This window comes from Rhineura floridana, chromosome 2 (genome assembly GCF_030035675.1).
Source record: "Rhineura floridana isolate rRhiFlo1 chromosome 2, rRhiFlo1.hap2, whole genome shotgun sequence".
In the NCBI taxonomy this organism is placed as follows: domain Eukaryota; kingdom Metazoa; phylum Chordata; class Lepidosauria; order Squamata; family Rhineuridae; genus Rhineura; species Rhineura floridana.
In genome coordinates this window covers 64,078,078-64,094,029 of record NC_084481.1, presented here as the reverse complement: position 1 = coordinate 64,094,029, position 15,952 = coordinate 64,078,078, and the positions used below count along the sequence as shown (strand labels likewise).

General features: G+C 38.1%; 1 protein-coding gene across 1 annotated transcript; it reads left to right on the top strand.

Annotated features, from left to right (window-relative positions):
- The first annotated feature begins 312 nt into the window (after positions 1 to 312).
- Positions 313 to 5,425, top strand: LOC133377902 (zinc finger protein ubi-d4-like). Its single transcript, XM_061612700.1, has 2 exons — positions 313 to 329; positions 4,859 to 5,425. Exon 2 carries the CDS (start codon positions 4,928 to 4,930, stop codon positions 5,423 to 5,425), a length of 498 nt encoding a protein of 165 aa, XP_061468684.1. The 5' UTR covers positions 313 to 329; positions 4,859 to 4,927.
- The last annotated feature ends 10,527 nt before the right edge of the window (positions 5,426 to 15,952 follow it).

Here is a 15,952-nt window from a genome sequence, read left to right as displayed (position 1 = left end):
GGATAGGGGCTTTCATCAATGTCCGCCTTCTCCCAGCATCTACCACCCGAACAGCTGCCTCACTCTGCTTAATGGTAGGGCTGGTCTTGCAATATATTCATATGAGAAGGAAGATTGGATGGTATGGTTCTGGGGCTATATCCCAGTCACTGTGGTGCATATTCTCCTTGCTGTTACCACAACACTAAATCATAAATCAAAATCATGAATTACTATAACAAGCTTACTCTTAATTTTAACATCCTTTCTCTTTTTCCTCTGTCCCGTTATGGAGGAAATGAATCCACATGGTCTGACTGGGGGAAAAAACCCTCTTCACGCTTAAATAGGTAAGTGTTCTTTAGGAATTCAACCTATCCTCTGTCTTCATCTTTCATATCTCACTTTGAAAAATCTGCCAGAAAGGCACTTGAGAGTATTTTTCTAATGTCACTCCAAAGTTAAAAGATAATTTGACTTCAAGGGGGGAAACTGCCTAGCTTTCAAAAAAAAATTAATAGAATTAGTCATAAGAACTATTTTTAGCAAAAGTTCAACTTTATCCATGTATTTTAATGTGGGAAAAGTGTGTCCTTTTCCCTCTGCTAATGTTTGATGCTTTCCAGCCCTCCTGTGAGTGTGTTTGAGTATCTTAGGGGGCTCTGGAGTGGAGGAGAACTTCCTTTTGGATCCTCTCTGTTTTCTTTCGTGAAAATGACATTCCTAAGCTGTTTCACTTTCTGACAGGAAATGGAAACTTGCCAAAAATGATTAAAGTTCCAGAAACCATAACAGTTCCAAAGCTGCAGCAGTTCTCGAGGAGTTCCGAGTTTGACATGATGTCAAACAAATGTGAAATATTGTTTATTAAATTTGAATAATACAGGGAAGGGGGAAAATGGGCCTTGGCTTATCATGCTAAGGTTCTTTATTAAGTCTGCAAAGGACTTCCTAGCTCTAATAAATTAAATTATATTCATAAATATACATGTACGTGAAGCTCATGGCTCTGCATTGGTCTATATTGTAATACTTACCCACGTGCATTCTTATGTTCCCATGAAATGAGACATGTACATGAAAGAGAATCCTTTCAGGGTGAGGGGGGGGTGTTACTAAAAAAAAAAGCCTTGAAATGCATTGAAGATATTCTGGTAATTAATAGTTTGGATGTCTATCTGAGTTTGCTGCTCACATAAGGTTGCATTCTCAGGAGGATATAAAGTGGAGTCATAGCAATCTGTTATAACTCTGGATAATTCATAAGGTGTTAAACTACAATATATGGTACATGAGTAGAGTTCATTTATAATACATCATATATTAGTTTATAATTGTAATAATAATAGTTTATGCAGCACATTAAGTGTGCAGAGGACCTTACTATCTTTATCCCAGGCATTCTCAATGATCCATGAGCCCTAAAGGTTAGGGTGCTTCCAGACATAGAGGGTTCCCCCCCATGTATCAAGCACACTGATTCAACAGGCTTAACATCTGCAAGCCACATTACCCTGAGCTGCTCACCGATCTGCTCACCATGCTTCTCCCAATGCTAGTCCAAAATGGAAGTCCAGGGGCTATCAAGAATTGTGCATGGATGATATCATCAAAATGAACATCTGTAGCACAAAACTAGTTGGTTGGTAGCTCTTCAAAATGCTCCTTTCCCACTACTTCTAGGTTTACACTAGCTGCCTTCTGGACTCAGCTTCATTTTTATTGTGCAACTAGTACTGAGAGCCTCCTCTAGGATGCACATCTGAATGTAGTGAGGGGGTTTGAGAGTGTTGAAGAAGCTGAGAGCAATGCCGTCAGGAGTCTAGGTCACCCAAGGCACAATAGTCGAAGCTGAGACATCAGACTAAGATGCATCCAAACTCAGAGGAAGGCAATGGTAAACCACCACTGAATACCTCTTACCATGAAAACTCAATGAACAGAGTGTCCAAAATGCAACATGAGATAGTGCAGGAAGATGAGACCCCCAGGTCAGAAGGCACTCAATGAGCTACTGGAGAAGAACAAAGGACAAGTATGAGTAGCACTATGACTAATGATGCAGCTTGGTCAAAGCCGAAAGGAAGCCCAGAGGCTGATGCGCACAGATGCGAAAGGAGAGTCCAAAGTTGTACAACACACTCAATAGGAACATGTAATGTGAGAAGCATGGACTAGGGAAAGTTAGAAATTGTCAAGCAAGAAATGGAACTGATCAACATTACAAGACTTGGCATGAGTGAATTAAAATGGACGGAAATGGGACATTTTCAATCAGGCAACTACAAATTATGTTATGCCAGAAATGAGAAATTAAGAAGAAAAGGGGTTGCTTTAATAGTGAGAAGTGATATAGCGAAAACAATTAAGAGCTATAACGCTAGGTCTGAGCGAGTTATATCAATGAGATTTAACAGGAAACCTATTAACATAACCATCATTCAAATCTCCCCCTCTAGGATGCACACCTTAATGTGGTGAGGGGGTTTGAGAGTGTTAAAGAAGCTAAGAGCATTGCCGTCAGGAGTCTAGACCAAGAGGCTAGAGTCCTAGCAGGGGCACCCAAGGCGGAATGGTCAAAGCTGAAACACCAGACTAAGATGCAACCAAACTCAGAGCAAGGCAATGGTAAACCACCTCTGATTACCTCTTATCAAGAAAACCCGATGAACAGAGTATCCAAAATGCAACATGAGATAGTGCTGGAAGATGAGATCCCCAGGTCAGAAGGCACTCACTGAGCTACTGGGGAAGAACAAAGGACAAGTACGAGTAGCGCTGTGACTAATGAAGCAGCTGGGTCAAAATCGAAAGGAAGCCCAGAGGCTGATGCGCACAGATGCGAAAGGAGATTCCAGAGTTGTACGATGCACACAATAGGAACATGGAATGTGAGAAGCATGAACCAGGGAAAGTTAGAAATTGTCTTTTTTTTTTTTTAATAATTTTTATTCAAATTTTTCAAAAGACAAACAAAACAAAGTAAAAAAATATAACAATACAACAACAAAAAAAATAAAATAGTTGACTTCCGATTTGTCACAGATCAGCTATAAGTATATAATATACATCAAACCTGTCCCTTAATGTATACATACAGGATCACTTTTCTCCATAGGCTGTCTTAGTTAATCGTCAAATCCCAATATCATCATTTTATTTTGATCTTTCAACAAAAAGTCTAAGAGAGGCTTCCATTCCTTAAGAAATGTATCTGTCGATTTTTCTCTAAGTAGACATGTCAATTTATCCATTTCTACTAAGTCCATTAATTTCAATAGCCATTCTTCCGTTGTTGGTGTTGATTCCATTTTCCACTTTTGTGCATATAATAATCTTGCTGCCGTAATCATATATAATATTATTCTTCCATATTTCTTTTCTATTTGTTTATCCATAAAACCCAATAAAAAAAATTCTGGTTTTGACTGAATATTTATCTTTAGAATTTTTTGCATCTTCCTACCTATCTGTGCCCAAAATGATTTTGTCTTTTTACACAGCCACCACATATGATAAAATGATCCTTCTTGTTGTTTACATTTCCAACAAACATTAGAAACATTACTATACATTTTTGACAACTTTTCTGGAGTCATGTACCAACGGTACATCATTTTATAGAAATTTTCTTTAAGATTATAGCATAGTGTAAATCTCAAGCCTTTTTTCCACATATTTTCCCATTGATCCATTTGTATGTTATAACCAAAATTTTTTGCCCACTTTACCATACACTCTTTTACTTGTTCTTCCTCCATATCCATTTTCAGTAAGAGTTTATACATTTTTGCAATTATATTTTCATCATTTGTACACAATCCTATTTCAAAATCAGATTTACTTATTTCAAACCCATACATTTTCTTGTCCATTTTATATCTTTCTAACAATTGTAAATAGGCAAACCATTGAAAACTATATCCTTCCTTTGTCAGTTGTTCTCTCTCTTTCATTATATATTCTCCATGTACATTTTCTAATAGTTCTTGATAAGTTAACCATTTCTCTTTTCCAGCCATTTCTCTTCTGTAAAACGCTTCTTGACTTGAGACACATAATGGTATTTTCGAATAAAACCTTGGTTTATATCTATTCCATATTTTCAACAGAGGACGTCTTATAAAATGATTGTTAAAGTCTACATTTACTTTTACTTTGTCATACCATAGATATCCATGCCATCCCCACTTCAAATTATGGCCCTCCAAATCCAATAGTCTTTTATTCCTCAATAAGATCCATTCCTTTATCCAGACTAGACAGCAGGCAGCAAAATAAAGTCTCAGATTTGGTAATCCCAGTCCTCCTCTTTCTTTGGCATCTTGTAGTAGTTTAAATTTAACTCTTGGTTTTTTTCCTTGCCATACAAATTTAGAGATATCTTTTTGCCATTGTTTAAAAGGTAAATCAGAGGATATTACAGGTATTGTTTGGAACAAAAACATCATTCTCGGTAATACATTCATTTTTATCACAGATATTCTACCCATTAATGACAATTGTAGTTTATCCCATTTTAGCAAATCTTTCTTAATCTCTGTCCATAATTTTTCATAATTATTATGAAACAACTTTGAATTTTTATTTGTCATAATGATACCTAAATATTTCAACTTTTTCTCTATTGTAAAATCTGTCTTGTCCATTAACTCTTTCTGTTCCCTTAAAGTTAAATTTTTCACCAACATCTTTGTTTTTTGATTGTTGATCTTAAATCCTGCTAACGGTCCAAATTCTTTTAATTTGTCCATCAATACATTAATTCCTTCCAAAGGGTTTTCTAGTACAATTATCAAATCATCAGCAAATGCTCTCAATTTATATTCTTCTTTTTTATCTTTAATCCCAAAATCCTTTTATCTTGCCTTATATCCAGGGTGAGTTCGAACGGCCGGTGGTGCATGCGCACTTGAGCGCTCCGCGGCCCCAGGCGGCAGAGGGGAAGATGGCGGCGGTGGTACAGAATGTGGTGAAGCTCCTTGGCGAGCAATATTATAAGGACGCCATGGAACAGTGCCACAACTACAATGCCCGCCTGTGTGCCGAGAGGAGTGTCCGGTTGCCCTTCCTGGACTCGCAGACTGGAGTGGCGCAGAGCAACTGCTACATTTGGATGGAGAAGCGACACAGGGGGCCAGGCTTGGCATCTGGCCAGCTCTATTCCTACCCGGCTCGACGCTGGCGGAAAAGACGTCGCGCTCACCCTCCTGAGGATCCAAGGCTTTCCTTCCCTTCCATTAAACCAGGAAGAGAAGCAGCGACTTACAACTTGCTTGGGAGTGATGCAGAAGGGGTAGTCAGAGGGCAGCCCCTCGCGAGGCCGGATGACGACAGAGATTATTTTCTTGAGGTTGAGAGGTCGACGAGTCATCACCGTCATTGCTTCCTCCTTCATCATCCTCAAAAATGGGGTCCAAACTCTGAGGAAGTTTTAACATTGTAACATCTTAACATTCTAACAGTTTAATATTGTACCTTTAATATACAACATTTTAACATCTTAATGTATTAACCAGTTTAATACTTTTTTAACAGTTTATATTTTAGTACGAAGTTTTGTATTTGTTTATATATTTAATTATGTTTTGGTTTTTTGGTATTTCATTTCATTTTTAGTTGTTTAATAATGTTTTAATTGTATTGGATGTTTATATGTTGTGCACCGCCCAGAGAGCTTCGGCTATGGGGCGGTATAAAAATCTAATAAATAAATAAATAAATAAATAAATAATAATAAGCAGCACTTCTAAGACCAGAATAAATAAAAGGGGAGATAATGGACATCCCTGTCTTGTACCCTTTTGTATTTCACATGAATCCGTTAAATCTCCGTTAACAATTATCTGAGCCTTCTGAGATGTATAAATCGATCTAATCCATTTTATAAAATTGTCTCCAAAATCCATTTGCTCCAAAACCTGAAACATAAATTTCCAATTCAAATTATCAAATGCTTTTTCAGCATCTAAAAAAATCAAAGCTGCTTGTTTATCATTTCGTTGTTCTAAATATTCCAACACATTCAAGACATTCCTGACGTTGTCACGTAATTGTCTTTTAGGTAAAAACCCTGATTGATCTTCCTGGATAAATTGTTGCAATATTATTTTCAATCTTTCTGCCAAGATCATTGTAAAAATTTTATAGTCATTATTCAATAGAGATATTGGCCGATAATTTTTTGTTTTAGTTAAATCTTGCTCCTCTTTAGGTATTAATGTTATGTTAGCATTTTTCCAACTATCCGGTATCTTTCCCTCTTGCAGAATAAAATTCATTGTAGACTGTAAAGGTAGCAAGAGTTCTTCCTCCAAACATTTATAATACATTGCAGATAACCCATCTGGTCCTGGCGCCTTTCCTAATTTAATTTTGTTTATAGCTTCAGATATCTCTCTTGACGTAATAGGGCCATTAATAGCTTGTCTCTGAAAGTCTGTAATTTTAGGCAAATTCTGTTTAGATATATACTCTTCTATTTTTTCAGATGGAATTTCCTGACACTTGTACAATGTTGAATAATATTGATGAAAAATCTTTTTGATTTTTACATTATCTGTCAGCGTCTCATCTCCTTCTTGTATCTTTAAAATAATATTTTTTTGACGTTCTTTTCTTAATTTATATGCTAACCATTTCCCTGGTTTATTTGCAAATTCAAAAGTCCTTTGTTTAGCAAAATTTAGTTTCCTTTCAATTTCTCTAACTGTCAGCATTGATACTTGCTTCTGTAACATTTTAATTTGATTTACAATAGAAACTTTAGTTGGATTCTTTTTCAATTCTTCGTCTTCTTGTTTTATTTCTTCCAAAATTAATTGCATTTTCTGTTGTTTCTTTTTTTTTAATTCAGAGTTACATTTAATAAAATATCCCCTCATAAATGCCTTACTTGTACCCCAAACGATATTTTCATTTGTTCCTTTATGTAAATTATGTTCAAAAAACTCTTTTAATTTCTTCTTACATTCTTGTACTACTTTGTCATTCTGTAATAAAGATTCATTTAGTCTCCATCTAAATCCAAGATTTTTTTTTTTTAAAGTTAATATCACAGGATTGTGGTCCGAAAAAGTTTTTGGTAATATATCCATTTTAAAAATATCCTTCGCTAGAATTTTAGACATCCAAATCATATCAATCCTCGAGAATGTTTTGTGTCTTTCTGAAAAATAAGTAAATTCCTTTGCGTTATCATTTATATATCTCCAGGTATCCACCAATTCTAAATGTTCCATCAGTTCAAAGCAAATCTTCGGTAATTTACCCTGTGTCTCTTTAATATTTTTTTCAGAAAGTCTATCAATTTTTGGTGAGATTACCCCATTCCAATCACCCATGACGCACCAATGATCATATGAAAACTCTGACAATTTTTCCATAAGTCCTGTGTAAAACCTTGTTTTATCTTCATTGGGGGCATAAATACCCACTATCAAAATGTTTGTACCCTGTAAAGTAATTTCAACCCCCACAAATCTACCACTATCATCCAGTAATACCAATTTAGGAAGCAATTGTGGGTTAATGTAAAGAACAACTCCATTTTTTTTTTTTGGTCCAGCCGAAATAAATTCTTCACCCAAATTTTTACAAATCAAATATTTGGAATCTTTCTTCTTAATATGAGTTTCTTGTAAACAAATTATATCCAATTTTAATTTTTTCAAATAATGAAACACTTTCTTTCTCTTCTGCGCCGTGTTGGCTCCATTTATATTCCAAGTTAGATATTTGTAATCCATCTTTAAGCATGTATTTTAAAATGTGCCTGATGCTCCTTTTAATCCATCATCTTCCTTCCCCTACTCTGCATGTTCTTGTTGACTTTGTTTTCCAGGAATTATATCCATATCTTTGAGTTTATCTTCTTCCATGTCTTTTGAAGCTTTTCTCAAGAAGTCCCTTGCTTTTTGAACAGTATTCAATCTATATTTCTGTTGTCTGAATGTAAAGATCACTCCTTCTGGAACATCCCATCTAAATTGAATTTTGCATTGCTTAAGTTTTTCTGTAAAGAAAGCATATTCTTTTCTCTTACGTAAAAGTCTAATAGGAATTTCTTTCATCACCAGTATTTCCTTACCATCAATTTTAAAGGTATTTTAAAAGTGTTGCTGTAATACCATATCTCTGGTCGTCTTCTTTATAAAGTGAACAAGCACATCTCTTGGAATTTTTTTCATTGTTGCATATCTGGAATTAATTCTATAAACTTTGTCTATTTCAAATTTCATCCGATCTTCATTCAAATCCAGAAATTTTACTAAAGCATTAACAATTTTATCTCTGATGTCTTCACCTGTTTCCTCAGGGATTGCACGGAATCTCAAACAATGTTCTTTATTTCTCATTTCAGTCACAGCCATATAGTCCAAGTTTTTTTTCTAATTCCAGATTTAATATATCTGTTCTATTCTCCAAGATTTGTACCTTTTCTTTAGTATTTTTTGCATCCTCCTTTATTTGCCCAATTGTCCCTTTAATCTCATCCACTTGTGTTTTAATATAGTCTTTTATATCTATCAATTCAGTTTTCATTTCCTGTTTTATATCATTAATCCCTTCCATTATTTTTTGAAACATATCTGGGGGTATAGCCCCTTCCTGTGGGTCAATTGAACCTCTTCGCTCCTGGGCCTTAGTTGCTTTTTTAGTTGTCATTCTCGAAAGAAGCCTTTAATTTCTGATATTATCCACTGTTCCAAAACCTAGAGGCAGTCTATTTCCTTTTTTTTTTCCTCCACCAACAAAAGAGTTAATATTCCAGGCCTGTTATTATAGTCCGGCCAGCACAGCACAGTTCTTATCTACGTCCAGGAATGCAAAACAATTCTGGTTCACAACACCAAGCGATTAGTAACATATACGAACAGCAGATTCGTCCAAAAAGAAATAGTCCAAGGAGAAAAATAGTCCAAAATATATTTCCATCAAATAATAATTACCTCTCATCCGTTTTTAAACTTTAAAACTCCAAATTCAGGCCAGCTTTTTGTCGTAAAATATATATATATAAGTTGTTTACATTTTCTTTCTTCCTTAATTATATTTAAAAGAGAAAAAGTATGACTCACCCAGATTTCTCAGTTGCTGATTCGTAAACAAATCCCTTTTATTGTAGTAATTTAAGCCAAATGATAAGATTTAGACAGAAGTAGGCTCGCTGGTTAAGGACGTTTTTTTAAGAAGAAAAAAAAAACACTTCGCTTTTTTCCAGTACAGCTTGCTGGAAGTCCTGACTCTATCTTCAGCCGATCGGCATGCCTTCTTATCTCAGGGATTTCCTGATCAATTCCAGCAGCCGACAGCTCAACGAAGTCCTGTGGAAAATCTGATCGGTTCTCCTATACCTTGGAGAACATTTAAGCCAGTCAAAGTTTCCTCTTGGCTGGCTTTTAAACTGAAAAAAGCTTCCTCTGAGGCAGAGATCTCTCAGAGACAGTCACCAGCTGAGCACTCACTTCCGGGAAGTCGGAAAGTTAGAAATTGTCAAGCAAGAAATGGAACGCATCAACATTACAATACTTGGTGTGAGCGAACTAAAATGGATGAGAATGGGACATTTTCAATCAGGCAGCTACAAAATATTTTATGCAGGAAATGAGAAATTAAGAAGAAAAGGGGTTGCTTTAATAGTGGGAAGTGATGTAGCAAGAGCAAGGTCTGAATGAGTTATATCAATGAGATTAAACGGGAAACCTATCAACATAACCATCATCCAAGTCTATGCTCCAATGGCAAATGCAGAAGAGGAGGAATTGGAGAGATTTTATGCAAAAGTACAGGAAGAAATTGATCACACTTCAAAACAAGATGTGCTGATAATCATGGGGGACTGGAATGCAAAAGAAGGTGTGAAAATTGGAGGGACAAATGTCAATAATTTAAGATATGCAGATGATACCATTCTACTAGCAGAAACTAGTAATGATTTGAAACGAATGCTGATGAAAGTTAAAGAGGAAAGCACAAAAGCAGGACTACAGCTGAACATCAAAAAGACTAAAGTAATGACAACAAAACATTTATGTAACTTTAAAGTTGACAATGAGGACATTGAACTTGTCAAGGATTATCAATACCTCGGCACAGTCATTAACCAAAATGGAGACAATAGTCAAGAAATCAGAAGAAGACTTGGACTTGTGAGGGCAGCTATGAGAGAACTAGAAAAGGTCCTCAAATGCAAAGATGTATCACTGAACACTAAAGTCAGGATCATTCAGACCATGGTATTCCCAATCTGTATGTATGGATGTGAAAGTTGGACAGTGAAATAAGTGAGAAAAATCTCATTTGAAATGTGGTGTTGGAGGAGAGCTTTGCGGATACCATGGACTGCGAAAAAGACAAATGATTAGAACAAATTAAACCAGAACTGTCACTAGAAACTAAAATGATGAAACTGAGGTTATCATACTTTGGACACATAATGAGAAGACATGATTCACTGGAAAAGACAATAATGCTGGGAAAAACAGAAGGGAGTAGAAAAAGAGGAAGGCCAAACAAGAGATGTATTGATTCCATAAAGGAAGTCACAGACCTGAACTTACAAGATCTGAACAGGGTGGTTCACGACAGATGCTCTTGGAGGTCACTGATTGATAGGGTTGGCATAAGTTGTAATTAACTTGAAGGCACATAATAACAACAACAGTGCTGAGAGTGGCTTTGTCCTAATCAACATAGAGAGATTTTATGAGAGTTGAACCGAGGTCCACAGACTGTTTCCTACATTGCCATGGCTTACATATGTATTACTCATGTATTACAAAACCTGAATCAGTATTTGTCACAAGTAGCAAACATTGATCTACAACAATGCAGTACCGGAAGTAAGTTCGACGAAGCGAAAATCAAACTGGCACCGAAATGCAGATCCCATCCCTAATTGAATTTTTTATCAGATGATAATGAAAACAGAAATTACTTGACATGCTTCTTTCATATTTAGAGCAATTAAAGAAACACGCACTATATGCATCTGACATGATACAGAGATCCATATAAAACAAATGTAAATGTACTGCTTTCAAGTCGAGTCAGACTTATGGTGACCCTATGAATAGGGTTTTCATGAGGCTGAGAGGCAGTGACTGGCCCAAGGTCACCCAGTGCGCTTCACGGCTGTGTGGGGATTCGAACCCTGGTCTCCCATACTGACATTCTATATTCCTCCCCATCAGTGAGTACCAGCCGTGCTCTGGCATTTGGAAAAAAACCATATTGTGTATGTAAACTTGGAGGAAAAATATTTGAAACCCATTTTCATTCATGGATTTATTAGATGGATTGTTCATCTTACTATGTGCTAGATTGCAGGGTTTGCTCTCTGAGGCCCCTATTTCCCTCACAGTTCCTATAGTTCCCTGGGAAGAGGGATTGACTGTTTAACCAATAGTAGCCTTTACAGGCTGCCCAAAGTATTTTGAAGTTTATGTGTGTACACCTGTTAAAATGTTATATTCACATGAAGATGTCTTGGGCATTGGAGGAGGTAAGGTACTCTTAGTGGGCAGGGAACTTTATAGTCTCACCATCACCACCATGCATTGGGACTAGATGGAGGAATGTATCTTCCATTCTGGGCCAATGTTTCAATCTCAGGCAGCTGTTTGCGTGTGTGCATGCTTGGTGCCCTGTACTCATGAATGCTCATGCATAGAGGAGCACATCCAAAGCATATGTTTCTAATAATGTGTACAAATCGCTTTTCTGTGAGACCTAACCTTTCACCATATTACCCAACACAAATAACTAGAAATGTATATCTTGCATAAGTATTTGTATGTATGATGAGATCATGTTTGCAGATGACATCGGGTGTGGTAAATGTACATCTGAAGCTGACTCCTTCAGTTCTTCATCTGTAAAAACAGCAACAACATATCACGCAATAATAAGTACTTCTTTAAAGAGGAAGTTGCAGTTCTGGAGAAACTAATGTTTTATCTCTACCTATGGCATCATTTCCACTAAATGATGAAGGTAGAAGGGAAAGGGCTAGGCTGATTAGGCTTTCCTATTCAAACCTAAGTAGTTTATGAACTGAGTGGTAACTCTGCAAAAGACCTGTTGATGTGAATGTGAACAAAACCAGGATAATTGGATCTTCAGAAATAAGGTTGCAATTGTAACCACACTTACCTGGAAGTCCCATTGAATTCATGTAGACATTGTTAGGATAGTGCTGTAAATGTAATTTTAAAAATATAATCCAAGTAATTTAATCTGAGAAATGTTAAAGCAGGGTTTACAATGCCAATTACGTTTTGAGGTTTTTTTCCAGTCCAGTGGTTAATTATGTAGTAATTTTGCAGTTGTTCAAAAGTTCAGTGTGGGAACACAAATATCCCAATGGTGACAATCTGGAAGACAAAACATTATTGAACTCAGAGTAAAACTCTGGACAAAACTATGAAAAGCATTAATATATTTTCAGATTTCACTCCAGGACTGTAATGTTACTTGTTCCAAGTGCTGTAATTTTTATCAGTTTGCCAATGAGATTTGTGTGTGTATGTGTGTTTGCAAAGTTTAATAGGGACCACTTGTACTGTCATTCAGGAAGGACAGCAATTCATGTTTACATTTTAGACAAGCTAAATTGATCGCACAAGTCAGTCAATGTCGCTCAGTGCTATTTGTCACTTCATAAGCAGCCACAATCTGTTACACTATAAATGAAGGCAGATCAGTGAATAAATCACATCAAGCAGTGGGAGTAGATGGTATCCATTCATCCATAATTGGTGTCCTCTCATCACATTTACTCATTTCTCCATAACTCCAGTATGGATTGACACAGAAAGAAAAAAACAAAGCTCCTCTGCTGTCAAGGATGTTAGAGAGTGTGTGTTCGCTCTAATACACACTTTAATCTCTGATATCAACTTCAAAATCAGACTTAGATTCTGATTTAGGCAATTCACGCATTATACTAAGGTAAATCTGAGTTTGCCAACACTTTGCCAATCCACTCCTTCCCCTTTCCCCTTTCCCCTCCCCCTCCTCCTCCCCCATGGTCAGTTTTACCTATCCTGCCATGATTGCATAGGAGTAAATCCCATTGAATTCAAGAAGCATGAAAATGATCAGACCTGCCTTTCCCTCCTTCTTCTCTCCTCTCTTTCCTCCTCCCCTCCCTCTTCCTCCTTCCTCCTCCCCTGCCCCCTCCCTCCCTCCCTCCCCCAGTCAGTTTTGCCTATCCTAAGCATGATTGCATGAGAGTAAATCCCACTGAACTCAATAAACATGCAAATAATCAAACCTGTTCTTCTCCTTCCCTCCCCTCCTGCTTTATCCTATCCCCCTCCTCCCCTCTGGCCTCCCTCCCTCCCTCCTCCTCCTCCCCTCCCCATCCTCTGTGGTCAGTTTCACCTATCCTAAGCATTATTACAGGGGAGTAAATCCCACTGAACTCAATAAGCATGCAAATGAATTATCCATTCTCAGCAAACTTGCACAAGATCCCATTTCTTACCTCCTGGATTAAAAAGCAGAGAAATTCACTAATAGGCAAAAAACTTTGTGGTTTAAGAATGTACCTATAACCCACAGATATTTCTACCAAACTTTAAAAAGCAGGGAAATTGGACAGCTATAGTGAATGCACCAGGGGAGCAGAAGACCTGACCTCCTCTCTGAGATATTGTACTGCCCTACAAATTTGTCAAAATGCAAAATCAATTTGGGTTGGTCTTCCACAGTCCAATCCACTTCCTGTGTAGCTTGAAAGAATTTGGTAACGTGCCTTGGAATAACTGTATTTGGAACCGTGAACTCATTTTAATTTAAAACATGAATCCACATCATAATAATTGAATCATCTTTCAGATGTTGAGTGCTTTGAAGTAGAATCACATAAATCTTGAAAAGGTGCTTTTCCAAAGAAAGATGTTCAAATCGGCAGGGCCCGATAAACTGCATCCTAGAGTATTGAAGGAACTGGCTGAAGAACTCTCAGAACTGCTGTCTTTGTGAAATCATGGAGGACCGGTGAAGTGCCGGATGACAGGAGGAGAGCTAATGTTGTCCCTATCTTCAAAAAGGGCAAAAAGGAGGAACCGGGGAACTACAGACCAGTCAGCCTAACAACAATCCCTTGAAAAATTCTGGAGCATATTATAAAGCAGTCAATCTTTAAGCAATTTGAAAGCAATGCAGTGATTACTAGGAGCCAACATGGATTGATGAAGAACAAATCCTGCCAAACTAATCTCATCTCATTTTTTGATCGGGTAACCTCCCTTGTAGACTGTGGGAATGCTGTGGACATAATATATCTTGACTTCAGCAAAGCTTTTGACAAAGTGCCCCATGATATTCTGATTAGCAAGCTAGCTAAATGTGGGCTGGATGGAACAACTATTAGATGGATCCACAGTTGGCTCCAGAATCATACTCAAAGAGTGCTTATCAATGGTTCCTTCTCAAACTGGTGGAAGTAACGAGTGGGGTACCACAGGGCTCGGTCCTGGGCCCAGTGCTCTTCAACATTTTTATTAACGACTTGGATGAGGAGGTACAAAGCATGCTTATCAAATTTGCAGATGATACAAAATTGGGGGGCATAGCTAATAACGTGGAAGACAGAAACAAAATTCAAAGGGATCTTGATAGGCTGGAGCATTGGGCTGAAAACAACAGAATGGAATTCAGCAGGGATAAATGCAAAGTTCTACACTTAGGAAAAAGAAACCAAATGCACAGTTATAAGATGGGGGATACTTGGCTCAGCAGTACGACATGTGAGAAGGATCTTGGAATTGTCGTTGAATATGAGCCAACAGTGTGATGTGGCTGCAAAAAAGGCAAATGCTATATTAGGCTGCATTAACAGAAGTATAGTTTCCAAATCGCATGAAGTACTAGTTCCCCTCTATTCAGCACTGGTTAGGCCTCATTTTGAATACTGTGTCCAGTTCTGGTCTCCACACTTCAAGAAGGATGCAGACAAACTGGAACGGGTTCAGAGGAGGGCAACAAAGATAATCAGGGGGCTGGAAACAAAGCCCTATGAGGAGACACTGAAAGAACTGGGGATGTTTAGCCTGGAGAAGAGAAGACTGAGGGTTGTAGGGCCTGCTCCAGGAATGCCGGGGCCCTTGGGCATCAGCTTGCCCTGGCCCCCGGTGTGTGTATGTGTTGGCGTGCATGTACACATGCATGCATGCAGCCCCCACTTACCTGTCTGCTGTTTTTTTACCATTGCCCTTAACGAAGATGGCGGCCGCGGTTTCCCTAAGGGGATGACGCCTCCTCCACCATCTTTGTTGATGGTACACGTACGTGTTACACGCGTGCATATCTGCCATCAACTAAGATGGTGGCAGGGGCTTCAGTACCTTAGGGAAACTGCGGCTGCCATCTTTGTTAAGGGCAATGGTAAAAGACAGCAGACAGGTAGGTGGGGGGCGTGGGGGGCTGTGGATCACAGAAGGGGAGCAAAGGGGCAGCTGAGGGGCCCGCTGGAGCTCCAGGGGGCCTCAGGCCAGTATCCCACCTGGCCACCCCTTAGAACCGGCCCTGGAGGGGAGATATGATAGCACTCTTCAAGTACATGAATGATTGTCAGATAGAGAAGGGCCGGGATCTCTTCTCAATCATCCCAGAGTGCAGGACACGGAATAATGGGCTCAAGTTGCAGGAAGCCAGATTTCGACTGGACATCAGGAAAAACTTTCTAACTGTTAGAGCCATACGACAATGGAACCGATTACCTATAGAGGTAGTGGGCTCTCCGACACTGGAGGCATTCAAGAGGCAGTTGGACAGCCATCTGTCGGGAATGCTTTGATTTGGATTCCTGCATTGAGCAGGGGTTGGACTTGATAGCCTTATAGGCCCCTTCCAACTCTACTATTCTATGATTCTATGCCTCACAAGTTCTTGAGATAGTTGAGAATTGTAGATGTTAAAGTGAAATGGATTTTGCATGAATTCAAAAATAATTAGGACCAAG